The sequence below is a fragment of the Hyposmocoma kahamanoa genome, unplaced genomic scaffold (assembly GCF_003589595.1).
Source record: "Hyposmocoma kahamanoa isolate Upper Pololo Valley unplaced genomic scaffold, ASM358959v1 78, whole genome shotgun sequence".
NCBI lineage: Eukaryota > Metazoa > Arthropoda > Insecta > Lepidoptera > Cosmopterigidae > Hyposmocoma > Hyposmocoma kahamanoa.
Genome location: NW_020653945.1, coordinates 10,715,283 through 10,740,671, shown reverse-complemented (window position 1 = coordinate 10,740,671; position 25,389 = coordinate 10,715,283). Strand labels below are relative to the sequence as shown.

Genomic DNA, 25,389 nt, shown 5'->3' with positions numbered 1-25,389 from the left:
AAGTTAGTAGCAGTAGAGCTCCTTGTGAAAGAGTTCGTCCAGGGAAGTACTGGCCACCTTACCTATTTCTGTCAAGCAGTAATATTAGCATTACTGTGTTCCGGTTTTGAAATTACAGGCACATGGGACTTGTCAACTTGTGTCTCAAGGTGACGGGCGCAGTAGCAACGCCCCTCAGATCTTTGCGATTTAAAGCTCTGAGTGGTTCTGCAACTGTTATGGACAGGAGTGTTGCTTTCCGTCAGGCGCTCGACTTGTTCGTCTGGTCACTTGATATTACAAAAAAATATATATTTCTTCCATTGACTGAACTCAAACTAGTGTCTGTAGCCATGTTAAAGCAACAGACGCTGGTTCGACTGGTTGCCTCAACGTGGTTACAGACATTGGTTTGTGTTCAGACGGGTCGAGGGAATTTTTGTTTATATTTGTTCGATCTTTGTAGTAATAATAATAGGAAAGTAGTTGAGTATTTACATCAAAATATAGATGTATATATCGTAATAATCATAAAAACATCACGATGTTCAATAAAAGTTAGTATGCCAAATGTATTTCGAAATTAGGCTTAAATTACCAAAATTCTCCTTCAGCCGCGAAAGGTAACAAATGAAGACTTTCCAATCCGGAACAGGAAACCGAGTGCTTGCAGCATTCAAGATAAGGCTTTTACACGTTTAGCTGACACGGACTTTTGTAATAGAAATGTCCAAAACCCTACGGGCACCGGTCGAGTGCAGAGTTTACGACGCCCGGCCAAGCGGCCCCTTGTTGAAAATCCACTTATTAAACTGCACTCTTTATGTCCTCGTAAATTACGCCTTATGAGTTCAATGCTTCGCTTAATCCCGTTGCCTCTTATTCCGAAGTTGTAAAACTCTGTTAACTGATGGATTCCAAAACGAAACTATAATTTTAGTGCCCACGCGACCGTTTACAATTGAGTAAGTGCTTGCGAATAGCGAGAGTCAGCTATTCGTGTAAATCACTCAGATAAGAAGATAATGTATTTTTACTGCATATATACTATTTTGTTATTAGTTTTCTTTCTTTGTTAGGATAAAAGAGATAGTTAAACGGCTAACAAACTCTGACTGAAGAAGAAACTATGATGAACATTTATGACTCATAACTAACAGCCCCAGTTTGGCGTAGGTACTATAATCGAGGGCTGTAGCTCAGATGCATTGCGAGAGGTACTTTTAATAATATAAAACTGGGATTGACTTAAACTTTGGTTTATTTTACCAATTTACATGTTTTGGGTTACGAAACAATGATCTTAATATCATATGTCAAGATCCTTCCTTATTTTCTTAGCGTTCCAAATACAAACTATAAACACTACCTATGTTCAGCCAGCAATCTTACTCAAAGAGTACAGCCTAGTCTACAGTACACACGCATCTTCAAGTCCTGTAGATCTAAGAATTTTTTCTTTGTGTTCGAGCTTTGTATTGAAAACTAATATGTATTTAACAATGTTACATTCATTTAATTAAATATTTTAAATTAATTTAATATTCATAAAAAACACAATTTCACATAGCTTTATTCAAAATAGTAACTGCAAAAAAATAATAGTTGTTAAATGTTGAAGTCAAGTCAAATTCTTTTTACGAATTAAATAGTTAATTTTGTTTATATTTTATATAGAATATGCTTGGAATATGTATTAATAATAATGCTAATAACAATTTGCTTTCAATATTAATAATTATAACAAACTAGTGGAGTATTTTCACAAAAAACAAATTAATATCATGGTAGTAAAATTTTTAAAAATCAATTTATGATCCATGTTTTGCAATAAGTATTTTGTGGAGCGAGGGATATCTTCGAGTTTGCTATACATAATATTTCCAGCAGTGGATCATTGCGGAGGCGTAATAAATAATGTACATACACCCAACGAATATAATATGGTCCAGAGTTCGCTTACCCCGTCCTATACAATTATAACACATTATTATATCATCAACCCTACATGCTATAAGAACAGGCGCTTGTCGCCTTTTCCATCAAAACAAAGAACAGGTACTAATATATGACGAGGCTGTATGGTACACTTTTCCTACCTTAATAAACGGGTGGAAACTTACAAAAAAATAATACTTTTGCGTGTTAAGACTCTCAAGTGTACAGGAAACTAATAAGTGTTTGTAAGTAGCAAAAGTCGAAAATTAGATCTCGTTTTGGACGTGTCGACAGGGTGGATAGGCAATAGAGAGGATGGACGAGTGGGCCGAACGTAAACAAACAGGGCGACACGAACCGGCTGCTGATGTGTTTGGGGATCACAGACGATAACGGATTAGATCGACCGGGAACAGTTTGCTCTGTGCCTACTGCTGTACATTGAAGTTCATTGCTTTAGACCGGGAATTAGACTTTTTTTTGTTTTACATAGGTAGTGTAGTGGAGTAAATTTTGAGTCAAATCTTTTGAGTTTTAGGAAGAACAGATAAAGTTTTATAAGAATTTTGAAGTACACTAAACTTGCCCTTATTTATTAGCTTTACATTTTTTTTATAATATCAAACGACGGCACGAAAGAGTCGTGCGCCTGATGGTAAGCTACACGCCTGTCTGTAACAGTTTGCAGTGCCACTCAAAGCTTTAAATTGCAATGATCTGAGAGGCACTGCCACTGCGCTTGTCACCCTGAGAAATAAGTTCACAAGTCCTTATGTGCCTATAATTTCATCAGCAACGTCGCATTACTGCTTGACGACAGAAATATGTGGCAATACTTCCCTAGACGAACTTTTTTATGTATTTTAACAATCATCGCGACAAATTCAATACTTACAATGTATTTTCCGAAAACGTGCAAATTGTTCTAATATTTCTCTTCCCCAAAAGATGGGTCACGAAGAACAGTCATCATATTTCTTATAAAGGTAATGTATAATACCTCGTGTTCTCAAGATTTAACAACAGTCTTTTTGTTTTGAATTTGAAGCATCCTAGCGAAATTTCTTCAAAGTCGTTTAAACTAATTTCTTTGTCCATTTTATCGACTAAGATAATATAGTACTAAGGACTCTTTAGATTATGAGTTAAGGCTTCAAGTCTCTCTTTCCCCGGTCTTCTTCTTACCTGACCTGACTTCGTTTAGTTACGTTTAGTTCTAAGTAAAATAAAGGTGTACAAGCTTTCTTTTTAGATAAAGCCACGTAACTTTACTATCTATACTTAACTTAAAAAGCACGTAAGAAAATTTAAGGGGAAGAATAGGGAAATGCAAAAAGGCCGAACTAACACTTTAACTGTGAGACGTCAGCTTCCATAAAGCCTTTTGCTGTACCCTGTAATCATTAAGTCCCATAAATAACTACAACAACAAACAAACCAGAGTCGAGTTAAATCACAAATAACATTGTTTTATTACATCAAGTCAGCAAGTAAGCCAATAGAAAGCACAAGGCACCAAGATCGATTTAAGCTTGTATCTGATACAATGTACCTACTTTTGTTTGGAAATATAATATGAGTGAACATAAAGAACGTAGGCGTGTTGACAATTTGTTTTAAATTGCCGGCACTTAATTGGCTACTTGAGTTGTTGTAATTTGACGCAGCTGCCACTCAGGTTACTGATTAATCACTTATTTTAGGAGCTTTTCATTCACGCAAACTTTGTCCCACAACCAACAAGGGGGCTCTGTAATAACCAATAATCGCAATAGGGTGTTTCAAATGAATAGATAAATGCCTACATACAGATACAAGAAGTTATATGGAGTGGTTATTAGCCACCAAATTATGTTTACTTTTTTGAATTCCGGATTTCCGAAAATAGTTTTTGATTAAACTATTTATCTAGAAAGCTGAAGTTGAATTTTAAAGCAATTCCAGTGGCGCATTAGGTAAAACAAGTATTTGCTTGTAGCTCTTAAAAAAATTGCTTTGGTGAAGGATTAATTATGTAGTACATTTTTTTACAAGTTCTTTAAAAACCAACTTCAGCTTCCTGGGTGAGCAATTTTATCTTACGATGCAGTAAAACTACTTCCGGAAATCCGGAATTCGAAAAAGGAATTCATTAATATTATGATGTTTTAACCACTCTATGTCACTACTAGCATGTATGCATATACATTTGTCTACTCACTTGGAACACCTTATTCCGACCATTACAATTCTCGGTTCTTATGGTTTTTGTGAGAAAAAAGAATGAAAACAAATATTTGTCCGTCTATTCACAAACATACAATAATAATTTAATTAATTTAATATTATTAATTTAATATATAAATTTTAATTTTAATTATAATTATAATAAGGAATTTAAAAGAACACAGTATATAAAAAACAAAAGAAAAGATCAAATAAAAGTAAATAAACAATACTAGCCAAAAAGTCCAGCCAGCTCAACTTTATACTGAGTAGAGCTTCAGTACTGGTTTTCAGCTGGACCCTGAGTGGAGGTAAATAGACATCGCTTTACAGTTAAACTATACTTGTACAATTGCGGAACGCTACATAAATACCGTTTTGTATCATTTTTAACCGACTTCGAAAAAGGATGAGGTTTGTATGTATGTTACACGATAACTCTATAATATAACGATAACGATAACCGATTTTGATGTTTCTTTTTTGTTGAGAAGAGGGTACCTCAGTATTGGTTCCATTTAAATTTGAAGAAAATATTCCACCTGGCACGGTGGCAAACTAAGGGATGAATCCGGTTTCGCGCATTTTGCGGTAACCGATTTGAATAAAACTTGGCAACAAAACTTTTAAAGTCCGCTTTTTTAGTATTCTGTACTGAGATTATTAAGAATTTTGAGTGTGGTCCAGTATACCTACACCGCTATAACAAAGTACAATCATTTCATGAAAAATCATGCGTTTACTTGATTTACATTACAACAAGTTTATGAACTCCTATTACCACATAATAAAAAAAAACACTCTCTGGACGTCACTCTTCTCCGTACTTAATGTGTGACAATCTCGGGACATAAAGAATCAACAATGCGATGTATATAACTAAAATGATCATGCACAGCCAAGTTTCATTTGGCATTCAAGCACGAGTAAGACGAGTCCCTTATAGAGGCAATCCCTGTAAGGAAAGTGGTCCTATTGTGTTCAGGGATCTACGGTTGTTCACCTACATGAAGCTACTTAAATACGAGTTTGATGGCTCTCACTTTTGTCAAAATAATAAAAACCAAGACTACATTATAAAATCTTTGTTTTGTTTGGTAGCATCAACTTTAAAATAATAATAATATCGATCGACAGTTAGAAAATGATGAAATGCGAACAGCAGCATAATGAACAGAGTACTAAAAAACCGACCTCAAAAGTTCGTGGAATTACATCTCTTTATCACGTTTTATTGAAATCGGTTACCGGAAAGTGCGCGTAACTTTTTTTTTTTTTTTTTTTTTTTTTTATTGCGACTCGACAAAATGACTGCACCGCGCCTGATGGAAAGTGCGAATACAGTCCAGAGATGAGAGTAACGGATGGAAAACACAAATATCTTCACTCCGTCACTATCATTTTGCCGGTCTGGCCAAATGCACGGATGTACACCAACTGATCCCTGAACGCGATTCGCAAAAGCGTTTCACTGTGGAGGGTTTTCCGCCGTGTGTACTGTGGTCGCTATCCAGTCGGCACAGAGCCTACCACAATGCTAAGCAGATGGACACTTGTGACGCCCTCGGTCGCCTCTTACGACCCCCACGGGCATGTATGGGGAGGCGACAATGTATTCTTAAGCCGTCGCCCCACGGCTAAAACTGGATTTATACCCTTGTTTGCCACTCTTAGAGGTGGAACATTTTCTTTAAATGTAAATGTGACTAGTGCTGGCTTTACCTATGGTATACAGTGTGCATTACACACGGGCACAGAGTCTTAGAGGGCACTGAGCGCCGCTCGCGACGCCTCTAAAGAGACTCCGTCACTTGCGGCGCAAACGAAATAAAAGGGCTATTGATTCCCAACATCATTTATAATTGCACCACTCGTAACCATTTTTTTTTTGACGGGGGGGAAATCTTTATAGATACCCCTGAGCCCAGGGAGACTCAGGGGTTATATGGGGACTGGCGCTACATGCCCTAGCCCGGCACTAAATGGGACCAATACTGAGGTATCCTCTTTCGAACAGAAAAATAATCACCAAAATCGGTTCACAAATTTTGCGTGATAACGCGTAACATTCATGCAAAAAAAATACAGTCAAATAAAGAAAACTCCTCCTTTTTTAAAATTGGTTAAAAATAATCGCTATGACACTTTAGATTCAACTCGTGTTGGAAAGAGCTCGTCGAGGGAATGCCACCATACCTATTTCTGTCGCCAAACAGTAATGTGAGCTTTTAGGCGTTCCTGTTTTAAGGGTTACCTAATGGTGCTGGTGAAAGTACAGGCGCATGGGACTTAACAACATTACGTCTCAGGGAGACGGCCGCAGTGTCAGTGCGTCTCAGATCTTTGCGATCTGAGTGGCACTGAAACTGGTGTGGGTAGGCGTGTCAACGTTATGAACTATGTCCAAAATGTTCACTGGAAAATTCAATAATTTATAATAATAATATTTAGTACTTACTTACACAAAACATATCTACTACAATGTATTCCTGCTAGGGGCCGTTTTTTATTTTTATTTAGCTAAATATAAGGCTTTATAAATTAGGTATTGTAGTTTGACCTGATCTAAAAGGAAATGAAATTTGTTTGTGGCCAGTGGACAGTAAGCCGTGACTGTGGGACATTTAAAGAACCCGAAACGTTGCTTTGTTTGAAAAAACAAATACACGTGATTTAGATTTTTTCTAGTAGCCGAGATCCTTGTGAATGAGTTCGTCCAGGGAAGTACTGCCACCTTACTTATTTCTGCCGCCAAGCAGTACTTAATGTGATCATTACAGGCTCATGGGTGCTGGTGAAATTACAGGCACATGGGACTTATTAACTTATATCTCAGAGTGACTGCCTCTCAAATTTTTGCGATTTAAAACTCTGAGTGGCACGCAACTGTTATGTGTAGGTGTGTCGCTTTGTTTGTTCGTCCCGTCACTTAGAAGCCCTAAAAAAATATCCGAAATAATAGTATAATTTCCAACGTGTGGAAATCGCGAAATAATTTATCATTTTTCATTGTTTATTTACGTATTTGTTAAACTTATAGACAAATAACAAAATAATTTCTACTAAACTTGATACCGTCGTAAAACTTAACAAACCTATTGTGTCATTAAGGACTATTGTATGTACGTTTCGAAGTCTTCAAACAATAAGGGTTATTGTTGTTTTTGAATGTAAATTTCGGATCCACGTGCGTCGAACCGGTGTTCATTCAAACGTGGTAGCTACTGAACGACAAACAAAGAGTTACTCTAACCCTTTGTTTAGGTAACCAAGGGAATTTTAATCTTATTTTTTTATTACATAAGAGCGAACACGATTCAAGATAACGGCTACTCAATACAATGTTAATAATTGTGATGTATATTATCAGCGAAGTTGAAGCCTTCCCAACCCTAAAACAGTCTTGTTTGCAAGCGAAGATTAAAACTAGCCCTTTTCCTTATTTTATTCATCCTTTTTTATTTAAACCGTTTTTATAATAAATACATGACATAACCCTTAAAGTCGAGAAGACTCGACTTTAAGGGTTATGTCACCCATACTACAAAGTTTGAAAACAAAGTTTTCAATCAGTTCGTTCTACCTTTAATTACATACGGAGCCGAGACGTGGACACTCACGATACGGTTAGTTTACCAGGTGACAGTCGCTCAGCGAGCTATGGAACGGCTATATGGAGTTTCTTTGAAGGACTAGGTACGGAACGAGATTATCCGACAGAGAACCAAGGTCGTCGACATAGCTGGTAGAATAAACAAGCTGAAGTGGCAGTGGGCTGTCCATATCTGTCAAAGAACCGATAACTGATGGGGGAAGCGATTTCTTGAGTGGTGACCACGGCTCGGCAAATGTAGTGTAGGACACCCTCTGACCAGATGAAGTGACGATTTGCGAAAGGCTGCTGGCAGCAGATGGATGCGACGAGCTGAGGGCCGGGCGCATTGGGAGAGGCCTATGTCCAGCAGTGAACGGCGATAGGCTGTTGATGACGATGATGATAACCCTTAAACGCCGTTGGTTGATACGAACAAGACAGGTGCGAGGTGCCGCTATTAACCGCCGCCGTTTGCCTGCGCGCAAAAATAATCCTTAGGCCACAAATTTGCCCGTACATTGCGCGAAAACGTGTGTCTCGTGTTGGATACATCCAACACAAGACACAATGTACGCGCCAACCTTGAACGCCCCGCTGAACGCACCACACCGTCCCGAATTTACGGCCTGAATTTGGTAACGCGTCGATTTTGCTGATAGTAGATATACTATCCTATAAGCACAATGTTCATAATCGCTAGGATTTTGTGACTTCCTTCAGATACATTTTCTTAATCTGTAAAAGGCCACAATAAGATCTAAATAAAGCATTAACGGTTTTGTTAGAACAGTCTACGAGTATACCTTAAGCGAACGAGCCCTAACTCAATAACGCGTAATTTTTTTTTCTGCCGTTATTCGTATTTTCGTACACAGGGCTTTAAATACTTGCCTGAATACCTTTGAAAGAATAGAGTTCGGTGAAAGAATAGATCATCATAATCTTAAGATCAATGTACTCAATTAGGATAAAATTCTAAAAACAATTTAGAATTAACCAAAAAAGTTATATGTATATAATCATCGTATTTATTTTTCTACCATTCAGCATTTTTTATGCTTTTTCCAGATTTAGATTAACTCGTAACTTGTATTTAGGTAACTTTTATCTTCTTTCGTGGATAAATTAAATGAAAAATATTTTGTACTACAAGCGAACCCTTCAGTGAAGCAATTTTGAAAGAGTAAACGAGCGAAGTAATATAAAAAAAAAAAACATTTAAAAAGGCAACTCCGTTATAACGTACTTCCAGTACGCAAAGAGAGTCTTTGTCGTGTGCTCTATAGATGTTAAATGACAAACAATGCATTGTTAAAGCTTTGTCGTGAGTTGGGTTCGGGTGTGACGTGACTTGTGACATCCTACATCCTTGTATTGTGTGTTTGAGGGGACAAACACGAATTATAATTATGTACTTTTTGTACACAAAAGTAACCCAGCTATGAGTTAAAATTATTTTCGTAATGTTAATGTAATGAAATATTATAGGCATCTTTGTAGATAATAATATCTAACTTAGTACGCGTCTAGGTAATAGAATTCTTCCTATAGGTAGGTTTTCTTAGCAACGGTCACTACGATAAAATCTTAACTGTGAGGCGGATAAACCTCGAACTTAACACCGCCTATCTGAACCTGCCATGCATGAGCGCTATTTCTGAAAGTTGCAAAACTGCAAGAACTCTTTGTTTACCAACATAGAACATGAGTAACGTAACGAGTATCATCTCAGTTCTCGGCAAAACGCCAATAGAGGGCGCTGTTCAAAAATAGAAGTGTCACAGGGGAACGAGTTATAGTCCCTGCGGTAGGCATTTCCGATCTTCCGTTACTTATGCCACCCAGCTTAAAGATATCTTAATCACGTAACTGTGTCCACTTGTGATAGTTCATTTCCATTTGGTCGCGTTATAATCCTAAAGTAGCTCAGGCGTATTTATAAACGGTAACTTGGATTCAGGGGTGTCACACATACCTACTTGAGTATTTTGAAAGACGTCCAGAATAAATTAATTATATAATTCGATGGAAGAAAGTAACTAATATTTTACTCATTTCAAAATTAAATAATTTTATACAAGATGTAATCGTTAAGTGTGCCCAGGCGATTATTCCGTAAATATAAGAGATATCAAAAATCTTTAAACTGATATCGATAGTACGTTATATGTACATAATATAATAATGAGTAAAACGACATCATTATTTTTTTTAAATAAAGCTACAAATATCCAAAATTTTAACATTAAACACTCCCATTCGTTTATAATATGACGTTCGTACAGAAGTCTTAGTTTCTCTACTTTAAGAGGTAAGAATAAGTTTACAAATCTGCCGCCGTAAGTTGAAAGGGCGCATGTGACACTTTTTCAAAAAATGAGTTACATTTACTGTCGTGATCAGCAAAAAAGACAAATCTGCCACAATTTTTTTTTCTAGATGGATTAGGTATGTTATCGTAAGAGAAAAGGGCGTAAGTACCCACACTTTTATGGTCAAACTAAGTTAATTGGACGCATTTAGGAAATAAATTGGTGAAAAGGCGTAATTGCCTAAATCATTTAAGTAAATGAAAAGACGCAAGTCGCATTTAAGTTTCTATCTTCTTCAGTTAAAGCTGTACATATATGCATTTACCGAAAAATGTTAATTTCCCAGATGACAGTTACACAATGCTTACATAAATTTAAAATAAAGTGAAAACGTTATGTACCTCTTATTTAATGTAATAAAAATGTTAAGCTACGACACATTGAAAAGAAATTGTAACTACATGCTGCCCTTTCGTCTTATTATTACACTAAAGTTAACAAGAGAGTTGTAATTATGCTAAGCTGAAAACGTATATGTGGTTACTTGCGCCCATCTTACCTAGTATTGAGTATTTTACGAACATTTTTTACTAAGATGAAAAGGAAAAAGTTTAATAATTTGATAATTGAGTATAAATAACTAAATATTTTATTTTTACATTATGCATGTAATGTAAACCTATTTATTATATTGCGTTTGCAGCAAGTGTCTTTGTCTTTCGTTTGGCGACCGCAGACATTTTTCATTTTTTTTTCTTTGAACATTATTTTCTCAGATTTGACTTTTTGTCACAAGCGCCCTTTTAACTAAAACTACTTGGGCGGCAAAAATAACGAATTTTATACATATTTTTTATGTATAAATTAATAAAACTATCTTTTAATTGAATAAAACAAAGTGATGTTTACTTTTAATTAAGTACAAAATTTTGTGTTCAAAGCTGTTGTTCGTAGTAGGGAATAATGCAAATAGAATCAAAATATAAAATAATTTTGTACTTATATAATATTATCATCTAAAGTAATATAGAAAAAAAGAAAAATGTGGGTCGCACTACTTTTGCGCTGCTTGCCTTAATTATGTTCACAATTTATTTCTCACTGTTTACACTCTTCAACAAGAAAATGGCAAAACTGGACAGAAATAATACTGCACAAAATATGTAGTAACCCTTGCGAGTCTAACTATATTTCCGTTTGACGGGCACGTGAACTACTGCTTCGTTTGGAAGCCTCGTTAAAAAGTCGGCTAGACAGACTATCTTCGCTTCAGGAATTATCTACTAGTGGCTACTTCGCCATTCATTTATTTTGTGCTGTCATAAACCTCACTTATTTGCTAATAAATTGAAATTAATAATGAAACACAAAATTGCACGATAGTTTGTAGGGAAATGTGCTACCTCCACCAATGTATTCTTCAAAAATAAGGTGTTTGTTTCTATTTGGTGCTCCTTAATTAATAATACAAATAATTAGGCAGCTCAATGAGTACCTTGCATTAACATAAATGAAAATCTTTGTAAAAGTGCGCAGTGCGCCGAACCATCACAAAAATTGAATTAGATTTATTATTTGGAGCGCCACCTACACACCTACCAGAAAATGGTTGCTTGGGTTAAGTACGCTAAAGCTACAGCTACTCAACAACAGATGGCGCATCCACTTATCTAAATTTATTCAATGCACGTAATAAATATATTGTAATTACTATCAATTTAAACTAGGGTCAATAATAACGCAATTAAAGACTCACCTGTTAGCTGTCAGCGTCGTCATTTCGACAGAATTGCCGCAAGCAGTTAAAATTTCATCGCTGCTACTGCCACCTGTGATGCGCTGGACGGAGCTCAAAGAACCATCGTCGCTTGGATTTTTAACTGCGTTCGGCAAATTGACAGTAGATGGCGCTGCACGTTGTTTCGCAGCTTGCTTGTGTCGACTCAGAGCAAAAAATAAAGCTAGCACCGCTTTAAGTTTCGCATCTCTGATATCTACAGCTGTTACTTGTTCCAGCCCTTGGACTTTTTGGGCGTTAAGGAAGTCCAAGCAGCACTGAACGTTTTCCAACTGCAACAATAAAATAAATTGTAGATTAGAATACTGAAACCGGACAAAACGTATTTCGGAAAAGTTTTATTTGCACGATTGGTCACGTCTTTTCCTCATAGTAAGTATCACATTTAGTCTCAAAATGGTCTGCAGGAATCTCACGTAGTCGGTACGCGATTCGATTATCAATCGAATAAAAAGATTAACGAATTCGAAAGTGTCACGATGATAGTTATGTGTGAGCTTAAAAGTCCAACATGCGCTGCTTTCAAATGCTTATCTTTGGAGCATCAGACCTTGAACATTACTCAGGCATTCAAGACTGTTTGATACGTGATGTTTATATTGACTACCTGTTACATAATTACTGCTAATAAATAGTACTGGTAAAAATTATGTTTATGTAGGAATAGTTAGCACATAAAGCAATGCATTTTAGAACGTCCTTATCTCAAGCTGGATAGAGTTATTAAATTAAATCTTAAGTGTCAAGTTTCTCTTGACCCCGTACCTATGTACTACAACATTACTTAAACGAGATAAGTTAAGTGCTTTTTAACTGATTTCAAAAAAGGAAGAGGTACTCAATTCGTCTGTTTTTTTGTGTGTAAATGTTACGCGATAGCTCCGGCCGGCATTTGTGAACCAATTTTGATGATTCTTTATTTGTTGATAGAGGGTACCTCAGTAGTGGTCTCATTTAAATTTAAAGAAAATATTCCACCTCTAATGGTGGCAAATTGGGGGATCAATTCGGTTTCGCGCACTATCCGGTAACCGATTTCAATAAAACCTGGCAAATAAATATATTTCCACGAACTTTTGAGGATGGTTTTTAATGTACTCTGTACTGAGATTATTTAAAAACAGTTTGTGCAGTGAAGGTGTTCACGAACCTATTACTAACTTAATACATAACTATGTACAGTAGACGGAAATTTTAGGAACCTATCTACTTACCTAGCAAGGGTTGGAGATGGAGGATGCAAAGATATTCCATATTTTAATCAGCAATAAGTATGAAAACAAAATCAATAAAATTTCGTATTTTATTTCGTGTTTATTTTTAGCGTTTAATTGTTTACGTTTTACAGAAAGCAACCACAATAAAGCAATCTGCGGTTGCGCTTGCGCCACAGTCGGCGCCGGGCCTTAAAAGGCGTGTCTCCGGCATAGGTCACGCAGGCTCCCGACCATCGCTTTTTGATAACATTGTGAACTGCAAATTATATGAGTATGTTTTCTTTTTTATACCACCAGGAAGAATTTCATTGTTGAAAAACGTACGTACTATAAATGTCTCACTATCTCCTTCAAAAAGCTTCTATAAGTAACAACTACCTCCTACAGCAGATCCGGTCACGCCAGCTCGAGCACAATGTTATATTTATTTTGTTAAAATATCAAGTGACGGGACGAACAAGTCATGTGTGGTAAGCTATACGCCTGTCCATATTATACATTCCGTCACCCTGAAACATAAGTTGACAAGTCCCGTGTGCCTGTAATTTCAACAGCACCCTTACCCTTCCAAACCGGAACGCAGTAATGCTCACATTACTGCTTGGCGGCAGAAATAGGTAAGGTGGCAGTACTTCCTGGACGAACTTTTCACAAGGAGCTCTACAGCTACTGTTAAACATTTACTGGTATCACGTAAAGTTGACTTTTAATGGAATTTATTTATTGAAATAGCTTTTGCTGTTCGAACTTTTATCTGGTCAATTTGTTTTTACACTATTTGTCGACCACAAAAAGTTTCTTCAATACGTAAGTAGTTTAGTTTTTAGATAAATCTCTATTACGAAAAAAATATCAAGTGATAGTGTTTATTATGTTAGTTTCTCTGTAATTGTAGTCGTAAAAACGTACAAGATAGTATCTAATAGTTGGGCGAACTACATGAAATTAAGATACTGTACCAACTAAATGCGAATTCGTGTTTTAGTTGTTTAATCTCATCGTATACTTCGGTAGTATTATTATATTTATTACAATTGTTCACAATAAGTTCTATGAGAGACAACGTGAATGTAAAGGGTTACAAGAATCATAATATTAGAGTAATGTTTCTTGGGAACCCGTCATTAAGTGCCGTATTTCAATTGTTTTAATATTAGTGTTCCAAATAGTAATATATTCGGCCTCTCGCCGAATACCGAATATTTGGCTAGGAGCGTGTCCGAATAGCCGAATACTCCATCAAACTATTCGACCTGATTAATGCAAAGTAAAGTATAACTGTGTATTCATAATCATAACAAGCAGTGGAGTTATTTCACAAAAAAAATCTCAATGAATATAACTTTCACGTTTGTATGTCTTAATAAAGAAAATAATACTTTATTTTACTTCCTTTTGATTAATTTTTAAAAATTAACTTTGTTTTAGTTTGCAAATCATAAGTATTTGTTTTTTTTTTGTTAGCGTTTATTTAGTTATGGGTAAACCAACATAATGAGTAGGTGGTTTTCATTTGGTATGTTATCTTTTTAGATCTCTTAAAAAAATATCTTTACTTTTTCCAATTCAGTTTTAGATAAAAAAGTGAAGAATTATGCTTTCACTTGTCATTATTTTTTTATGAAAAAAATTAAAGTTACTTGATAATTTACTGCTTGTCTGGTGTTTTTGGGTATTTAGACAGTATTCGACCGAATAGTGATTAAATCACTATTCAACATTCGGCTGAAAAGCAAAAAACAGACCGTATAAGCTGAATATCGAATAGAAACCGAATATACGGCGCAACTCTAGTATACATCAATTGTTATTGTTGAATTGGAATTGGTTTGCCGACATTTCAATAATACATTCGTTTCTCATAACATTATAATTTTACAGAGTTTACTATTGTATTTTATTGTTTCAAATTATCGAAAAAAATCTCGGTCAGATATCTGAACTTTTTGTTGTATAAGTATGTTATGATCTAGTGAAGGATGTTATGCTCTATTTACATTAGCTATGGGCGATAATTTTATATAAAAAAAATATTATCCGGAATAAGATAAGAACTTTAATATGTACGAAATTTAATTTGAAATTTACCATGAGTTATTCGGTCAAGAAAAACATCGTGATGATACCTGCACGTCGATGATTTCCAAAGCTCGGAAAACGTGTGAAATCCCCAACCCGATCAGGCCAGCGTGACGGACTTTGGTCTAAACCCTGCCCTCGTCTGAGAGAGGAGACCCGTGCTCAGCACTGGGACGTATAAATGGGAGATGATGATGATTTATACAACACGCGTATAGATTTGCGTATGCTGATAAATATGTCCACTGTGGCAGCAGCAACGTCATTACGTTAACAGGTCTAGTTTTGCATTTGTTTACATTGAATACAATCAATGATCAACCGTTCCATTGCTGAACACACCACCTTGGCACAATACGGGTTGGTGGCTTCACACGTTCTTCACGATTTTTTTCTTCACCATTTGCTAGAGTTATTTCCACCTAACATTACATGCCGCTATAAGGATTCCAACTATCAACCTCTCAATTGAAAAGCAACTCTTGTCCAGCTTGACTACCACCGCTTTTGGAAAGCAAGCTAAATAGCCGGATCGAAAGAATTTTTGTTTGTGTTCGATCGTTGTATTAATAATTATAACAAACTAGTGGGGTATTATAATTATTAATACAAAGATCAAAGACTTAGAAAAAAATCCTTCAATTCGGCCGGATTCGAACCGACGACGTCTTCTAGCAAACCGTTCCAGACGCTATACCAGTTAAGTCACGGAACGAACTAGCTATCCTCACGAATTTTTCAATGTGCTTGTTGTTACATAAAACTATCGGTAGATATCTAATTGTATATTTAAGTGTAACAACTAAGAGACTAGTTCTCTCTTCCACTATTTGCATTGCCCTGTTTAGAGTCCATAGTTTGCATAATTTGATTTCAGTATTAATACAAAAACATCTGTAATGTATGTGTTCGTTGTGTTGCGTTCCATAATACTCGTACATTATAGAACATAATACTAATATATTGGAATAATATTATGGAAAGCAAATAAATAAGACTAAAGAATATCGTGATATTCAACAAACTTAATATTGTAAAAAAAATTAACAATAAAACATTGAATGGTTGTAATCAATTTGACGATTTCAAGTGTAATTTCCTTACCTACGAAATAAAGATAAGTTTGAGTTCGAGTTTGTCTAAATTTGAACTTAGGTTAGCCTGTGAAGGCTGCATACGAAGTATTTACTCATTCATATTCTTCCCTTTAATATGTATATTGTTGGTCGATTTTAGTCATGAAACCAAAGATATCAACGACGTCACATTGCGATGCTAAACTTTGATGTTACGTGATATTACCTTTGTGTTCCCATTATAACCTCAAAATCAGATTTAAAGATGAGAATGTCGGTATTATTTGCTAGGTAAAGCAATGTAAACTATTTTAATCCACCACATCGGGAATAGGGCACGTGCGATCATGATCTACCAGCAAGGTGAAACCGCGCCCTTCATGCTATGCACTTCTCGTAAAAACTCAACTGTGACTTTTTAATGACCGCGGTGTGAGTGTGAGCGTTATTATTATTAAAAATAGATACCTATAGTATAAAAAGATTTTTTTCAGGCAGCTTAAACACGAACAATGTTTTTTTTATGATAGCAAGTGACGGAACGAATAAGTCGTGCGCCTGGCGGTAAGCGACTCGCCTGTCCATAACAGTTACAGTGACGCTCAGAGGTGTAAATCACAAAGATTTGACAGGTACTGCCACTGCGCCCGGCACCCTGAGACATAAGTTGACAATTCCTTTGTGGCTGTAATTTCACCAGCACCCTTACCCTTCAAGACCGAAACGCAATAATATAATATGAGTACATTACTGCTGGGCGGCAGTAATGTACTGAAGATTTAAAAATATGAGCTCTAATCTGCCGCAAAATTTGTTACTTACAGTCTCGACTTCTTCAGGATCTTTTGAGAAAAAGAAAAAAAAATATAAGACCTATATATATATATATATATATATACATTGGTTCTCTCTATATAAAAATTAAAGTTGGTGTGTTTGCATAATAAGTAGTGGTAGTGGTGGTGGTGAATATTCGATCGGATATGTTTTTATGCCTAAAGTTCACTTTTTCACCGCGAATGTTGTCGCAATATGGAAACGCCTTTTTTAAAAAATATTTTCTCTTCTTTTAAATCCCGGTACACAGTTTTTACGTATTATTACATATTTTTATTTACGATTTCGGTTCACTGTATTATGATGACCAGGAATAAAACAACAGAATCTCAATACTGTGAACAAATTTAATAATATATTTTTTTATTTTCTTTCAATATACAAGGTAAATTACGTAAATTCGTACTGATTAATGACTTTTAATATTAAACCTTATTTATGAGCGACTGATGCCGGGGATTGGCATAAAAATACCTGTGGTATATAGGTCGGCAGGTTCCCTTACTCGAAATGTAATACAATTAGGTTAAACTCAATTTTACATATAAATTAGATACGTAAGCACAGTATATCAACGGCAAAAATGGATTAAAATTCTCTTTAAAAATCATACAAATGTATTTTTAAAAATATTTTTTTAGCTTTCGATTTTGGTATATCTAAAAATAATTGTATTTTGTTAGTTTGAATAGTTATTTTCTCATTAAAAAGAAAAAAACTGATGTCATAGCCAGTAAGTATAGGAGAGGTATACTTGTAGTGTGAGTGTTACATGTCCACACAAGTCAAGTGCATCCCGCTTTGCGGGTTAGGTCATGGCGCTTCGGCGTAAGTGTGTCGAGGTCTCGTCCTGCGACCGTATTGCACTTTATCGACTGCGCACGCGTTCGCTCCGTATAACGACCAAATAATGAAGATGCGCTCATAAAATTATTCAAGATCGCAATAAATGTCAATGTTACAACTTGTGTACGAAAGTTTTGAAAACGCTTTTTTATAAACAAATTGAATGTTGCTGCTCCGGCTAAAATGTTCGTCCCAAAGCCCTTTAATTTTTTTTATCGTTTCGACCATTATTTAAATAGAAAAAGATAGATTATAATTACTTACTCCTGTATCGGTTATTCGTGTTATTAAGAAACGAATGAATGTTTTATTTTGTATTAAGAGCTATAATAAATCATGATAAGTGAGAGACGAACCCTTGTCGACTGAAAAGTGGATAGATGTATAGATATAACAATGCGAGTGTCACGACGTGTTAGTCACGCGATCGCCACACACGTTATTTCTATGTAATGGCCACTTAAGATTGTAAGTGTATGGGTAAATTTATGTTGCTATAAGTGATTTTTTTTTATGATTTTTGCAAACGTCACTAAGTAGTGGTATTTTTATCTAGTCTTATATACATTCGGACGCCTGATTCAAGACACCTTGCATTTTTATTCGAATACAAAAATAGTGTTATCAACAAAAAAAAAGTTTTTCCCGGTTTTACAAATTCAAATTTTCAACAAGAACTTAGATCAATTTACTAATGAATTTACAAACATGTTCAAGATTAGGGCACTTAACATTCAAAATACAATGTGCCCGGGAATGTATAAGGTCCTTTAGGATTTTTCGAAAAAAGTTAACTTCAATATTTTAGTTACAGTGAAAGAGTTCGTTCAGGGAAATACCTTACCTATTTCAGACGCCAAGCAGTAATGTGAACATTACCGCGTTCCGGTTTCGAAGGGTGTGCTGGTGAAATTACAAACACATGGGCCTTGTCAACTTGTGTCTCAGGGTGTCGGGCGCAGTGGCAGTGCCCCTCAGATCTTTGTTATTTAAAGCTCTGAGTGGCACTGCAACTGTTAGCGACAAACGTGTCGCTTACTACCAGGCACCAGACTTGTTCGTCCCGTCACTTGGAGTAATAAAATATATATATATTTTTATTTTTATTGAATAATATTATGATGTTGTTCCATGACATTCGTCTATTTTTTGTGATAAATCTGTAGTAAATGTGATACGTGTATGTTCGTTCGTAAATCTATAAATCAAGACTAAGTCAACTTCATTCATGTATAATATCATAGGTGTCCACAAAATAAAACACGTAATTAAATATTATGGTGTTACATTATGAACCACAACAGACTTAGTCTATTTTTAGAGAAAGACGGATGTTATATAGGTTACAAAACCTTCGTGGTTATTAACTAGAGAAATCACGTCATAATATTCATCAACTTCAAAATCAAGGTATTCAAAATATAGGTAATTCATTCATTCAATCAAGGTATGTCATTGCGCACGTCTGCATTCTTTTATAATTGATCATCGCCATCGTTATCGATCCATTACCTATACACCCTACTGCTGGACATGGGTTTTCACTAAGGATTTAGGCGGTAATCCCAGCATTAGCGGCTAGCCCAATGTGAGCTTTTTTTAAACATTAGACATCTTATTTCTTACGGGCCAAACAAGTCATACACGTGGTGGTAAGCAAAGTCAAAGTCAAAATCAAATACTCGTTATTTAATAGGTAAGCAAATTTACACTTGAAATCGTCATACTCATTAAACCCTACTGCTCATTCGTAAGGCGATTCCCCTGAGAAAAATGAGCAAGAAACTCTAAGGGTTGCTCTTTGTAAATATACGTTTGCATACATTTATTACTACAATATTTAATTTAAACATCTTAGATCGAGACTACCTGCAAGAGCTAAACTATAACAAAAAACTGTATGAATAAAATTTAGTCTAAAGTTTTTGTTTCACTATAGTTTTAAACCTCGTAAATGGCAAATTTTCAATATCAATCGGAATCTTATTATAGAAGGGTATATATATTGTCCCTTATGAATTTGAGACTTTGTGAAGACGACTGTCAAACAGCTAATTTATATTTAATCCTCGTATTAATGTTATGCCTGTTACTATTTTTCATTAATAAATTAATATTTTTCGTAACAGAAATAACATTTGATCTCTCAAAGACACTTTGAACTGGAAGTGACACTCCTTTCCATAACAGTTGCAGTGCCACTCAGAACTTTAAATCACAAAGATCTGAGGGGCTCTGCCACAGCGCCCGTCACCCTGAGGCATAAGTTGACCAGTCCCATGTGCCTGTAATTTCGCCACTTACGGTTCAAAACTGAAACCCAGTAGTTTCAATTTTACAAGGACCTCTACTGCTACTAAATTAAGTTTTATTGTGCGTTGCTCTGATTCCAAAGAAAGTAACTAAAGCACTTGTGCTGTGGAAATAGGAAGAAACGACAGTACTACAAACACCCAGACCCGAGGCAATGTAGAAAAATTTACTTTTCCTGCATTGACTGTGAGAGATGGTGACATCATGAAAACCAGTGGACAAGCCACTCGACCACGGATGTCATCAGATCCAAATAAATCCGTTGGGACATTTTTTTCTCGTTACAAGACCATGGCTGTAACGAGAAGAAAAAAAGCCCGAGGTTTTTATTTGAAGCACTATTAACATTATATGTTTCACGAGCGGTACGGGAATTACGAATGTCGAATTACAATCTCCGAAAGCCCTCAGTCTTCGACTTCTCGCTTTTAATAGTCTCGTTCGTAATTCCTTATTTACCGCCTTTAATATACAATGTATTATTAATAATGTGCCCACCAATTACCTGGTGTCAATCTTAGGAATTCCCTGTAATAGGAGCACCCGAGCAAATTCAAATAAAAGTTCATTCCCCAATTTAGGCCTTACCGGGAATCGAACCCAGAACTTCCTCATCCAGGACCCATAGTTCAAACCGTTGGGCCATGGAGCTCGTAATCAACGTTTATAAATGTACGTAATATACTTAGAAATTAAAGTAATAGGTAAGTCGCTGTTTAATTGACAAGTTACTGTTTCCACAATAGCCTACCACCGTTCAACGGTTGTTAGTTGCAATTAAAAAAATTAAAAAAAGAGAATCATTTTTGTCCCTTCATCCCTCAAGATATTGATTATTCAGGGTTCTTGATTATTATTTGTTTTCTTTAAAATGTTCTTTATTTATCATTAACATTTTTTTTAACCTAATTAGCATTGTATTATTACATATTTGTGTGATTCAACAATTAAAATAAAATTCTTTATCTTAATTAAGCTAGAATTGTATAGTCATTTGTAAAATTATAATAATAATTGTATAAAATTGTAAAACAAAATTAAAATAGTCCAATTATAAAATAAATGATAGTAAAAAATAAATAAAATAAAATATTGTGTCAGAATTAAATTTATGAATACATTAACTTATCCAGATCTATTTTGGCGAATTATTATCAGCGAATTGTTCGCTCCGCACTACCAAGGTTTAGCGGTCGCCTTGTTGGCCTGTGCTACTAGACGTGGACGAGCAGTAGAGCTCCTTGTGAAAATCACCTAGCCTATTTCTGCCGCCAAACAGTAATGTGAACATTACTGCGTTTCGGTTTTGAAGGGCAAGGGTGCTGGTGAAATTAAAGGCACATGGGACTTTTCAACTTATGTCTCAATGTGATAGGTGCTGTGGTAGTGCCCCTGAGATCTTTGCAATTTAAAGCTCAGAGCGGCACTGTAACTGTTATGGACAGGCACGTCGCTTATCATCAGGCGCACGACTTGTTCGTCCCATCATTTGGTATCATAAAAAAAACACCTATAACAACATTTTTTTCCATACAAAATTAAGCATAAGCTGGAACGACTTAAAACAGAAGTAATGTACGAAGAACCATAGCTTAAATAAAAGTAAATGTTAATTTTTAACGAAAATTGTATCTTATTGCATTACCTTAGTGTTTACAATGTTTGGCGGAGTTTACGTAAGTATGAGCAATATTTCCAGTATCGTATAATTATAGCAAGAATAACCCACTGACATTACGGTTCGCTTATTTAAGTAAAAGTTCGGATTTCGTTATTCACTACCAGTTTACCGCCGCGTACCAGGTGCATTATGCTGGCTTTCATTGTTGAAAGTATTGAAAGGGTTAACAGATATACGAAACTTTTTGGCCAGGTATTATTGACGTATTCATACTTAAATTTATTTTTAAGACGTATTTATACCTGTATGTTGTAAACATTCCAAGGATTCGCACGAAAAGTTTCGCTTCCACATCTATATGGCGAACTGCTAGGGAGTGGAATTCCCAGCCTGCGCACTTATTCCCCGAACGCTGTAACTTGGGTCTTTTCAAAGCGAGAGTGAATAGGCTGTATTTGTGTGCATGCTACATCGTCGACCTCATCGTCACTTCAGGTCAGAAGGAAAACAAACGCGCTCCTATTTAAAAAAAAATAAAAAATAATTTTTGTTGCTCTTTTTAGAGTATTTATCTATGACATGATAATAATAATTTGCCACACAATCATACCCAATTATTTGGCCTCAAACTCGGGAATTTAATGTTCTATAAGTATGTACCAGAGTGATGAAATTAACTCCAGGACAATACTAGAATAATGAGACTAGAACCAATTTAGTGATTTCCCAAATGTATCCTAACAGGAGTTCTTTTTCAGCGTCCACAGAGCATGGTTTTAGGCCACCGGGAACTCCTTAATATGATATGGATCCATAGGTTTTATCTACAAAACCCAAAATCGATCATTTTTAACACATAAACTATGAAACTTTAGTTCTACGACGTTAAGAGCACGCCAAGCTTTACGTGACAGTGAGTTAAATTTAAGATTTAAATTGAACTCTGTGACACATAAGAACAAAGTTCAAACTGTCAAGATTGATAGTGCACTGGGAAAGTACTGTCTGTGCGATTAATTGAGTGCGTATAGTACGATAATTATAATAATAATAGTTAGCCTATATATAATCCCACTGCTGTGCACAGGCCTCCTCTTACTATGAGAAGGCTTAAGGTATAGTACCCACTGCGACCAATTCGAATTGGGAACTTCACACACAGTCATGTTTTCCGTCATCTAAATGCTCAAGGTAAATTTCAAAAATTAATTTCGCACATAAATTCCGAAACTCACAGGTGCAAGCCCAGATTCGACCCGACGACCCTCTGATTGAGTGGCGGTAGGTCAAACACTTGGACTACCACGGCTTTTACGTACGGTAATTACAAAAGTTAAATTTAAACTTGTTGTCTAAATATCTTTATAATATTTTAATACAAAAAATATTAAATTACGATTGTAAGAACGTTTTTGCATGATATTAAGTGACGGCACGAGCGAGTCGCGGGCTTGGTGGTAAGCGACATGCCTGTCCATAACAGTGCAGTGCCATTTAGTACTTTAAATCGCAAAGATCTGCGTGCGTCCATCACTCTGACACTAAGTTGACAAGTCCCCCATGTGCCTGTAATTTACTACTGTAATTCACCAGCACCCTTACCCTTCAAAATCGAAACGCAGTAATGCTCACATTACTGCTTGGCGGCAGAAATAGGTAAGGTGGCAGTACTTCCCTGGACGAACTCTTCCACAAGGAACTCTACTGCTACAAAAAACCACTACTGCTACAACAGTACCTATTATATGATAATTACAAAAGCTTAATTGCATTACCTAGGTTATGCCTTGTCTACAAAACATAAAATCGATTGCTTTTTGTCAGAAATTTTAAATTTACCGTTGTTTATTCGTACGTACATATACCGTACCGTTATTACAATCAATAGGGCAGTGTAGTTGAATTTTAATCTTAAATGTAAATATAGAAGTTCCATTGTTTCTTAACGAATTCTATTTCAATGTCGAGTGTGAAAACCTTAATACTTATTTACGTGTTGTATGGTAACTTAAGTACCAGTAATAAATCTGCGGTACACAAATTAGCCCACTTACACTTCGGCCGTGGAACAAATCTCTAAATGATTTGTAGGCTTGTGGCAACAATGTACGGCGTTCGAGTCCCGTGAGAAATGTATAGACATTTTTCATATTTCACGCTGCGTTGCGTTGAGTGTGAAAACAATAAGAATTGTTCTCAAGTTGTTTTTGTTTTTGTTGTCGATGAACAAAAAAGCCTCGGAGTATATGACTGCAGACTACAACTTTTTTTAAAAATAATGTTAACATTCGAAGTGGAATCCAAAAGAGTATAATGAAAAATTATTAACAATGTCTTACTTTCATTACTTATACAGATCGAGTGTTTTTTTAACTTATTTCCATTATTAATAATAAGATCGAAAACAAAGAAAAACTCGAAGAAACAGGAACTGATATTTGAGGGCCAGCAGAAAAGTCAATGCCAGGATTGCCATAGACGTTTCTTTCAAGTGGGAAAAAAGGCCAAAACGCCCTTGTACATTAAATACAAGAGTGTTTTGGTCTTTGTGTACTTCGGTATAACTTCTGTCAATTTCGTACATTATTGCGAAAATATTTAAAATGCCTGACGGTATAGGCAATACAAAACTTCTACATAATCCTTGAAGCCGAAAGTATTTTAGGCCTAATTGACCTACAAATTTACGAATTTAGTACAAAGTTTGGTCATCTGTGGACATTACAGATTTTAATGTTGGGGCAGAATCCGGCATTATTACGTCATCGATGTCGGTTTTTTATGATACTAAATGACAGGGTGAATAAGCCATGCGTCTGGCGGTAAGCGACACGCTTGTCCATAAAAGTTGCAGAGCCACTCGAAGTTTGAAATATGCCACTGCGCCCGTCATCCTGAGATGTAAGTTGACAAGTCTCGTGTGCCTGTAGTTTCACCAGCATCTTTACCCTTCAAAACCGGAACGCAGTAATGCATACATTATTACTGCTTGGCGGCAGAATCTGGCAAGGTGGCAGTACTTCCCTGGACGAACTCTGTCACAAGGCGCTCTTTGAGCATTTCGAACAAATGCAGTGGAGTCAGATATTTTATTGATTTTTAATAAGAGTTTGATTCAGTGCATTGGTTTTAGAAATACCGCGCGGAAATATAAAACGTTGACCCGGTTAATTGTATGTTTCACTACCTTTTGTAATTGCTGTCCCGTGATTTGACTAACAAAAGGCTTGGTTCGATAAGCATTGTATGTGTTATTAGTGCATTGTGAACTAGGCTTGAATGTAGTTGAAAATAATTCGCAAAATAGGTTTTTTTATGGTACACCAATCTGCAAACAGTCCGCCGGAATAATTTAAAGAAAGTGATATTCATCGCTTTTAACACATAAAAGTCCTAAAAAATAATAGGAATTACATGAAACAAATTATGTATATAGGTTAGCAGATTGGGACGAAATGCGCAATTTCTTTGCTTCATATCCCTGTCAGGCTTGCTTTTCGTCAGGAGACTCGTCGATCTGTGCTGATGCTGTAGTCGAGGTCTTGCGTTTAGATATGGAGTATTACATACCAT

General features: G+C 35.8%; 1 protein-coding gene across 8 annotated transcripts in view; it reads right to left on the bottom strand.

Annotated features, from left to right (window-relative positions):
- LOC113233306 (protein sickie) overlaps nt 1–25,389 on the bottom strand; it is a 239,872-nt gene that overhangs the window by 121,680 nt on the left and 92,803 nt on the right. For all 8 annotated transcript variants that reach the window (XM_026468384.1, XM_026468383.1, XM_026468386.1 and 5 more), the window contains one exon: nt 11,786–12,099. In XM_026468384.1, the coding sequence (XP_026324169.1) occupies nt 11,786–12,099 (314 nt within the window). The remainder of the gene's footprint in view (nt 1–11,785; nt 12,100–25,389) is intronic.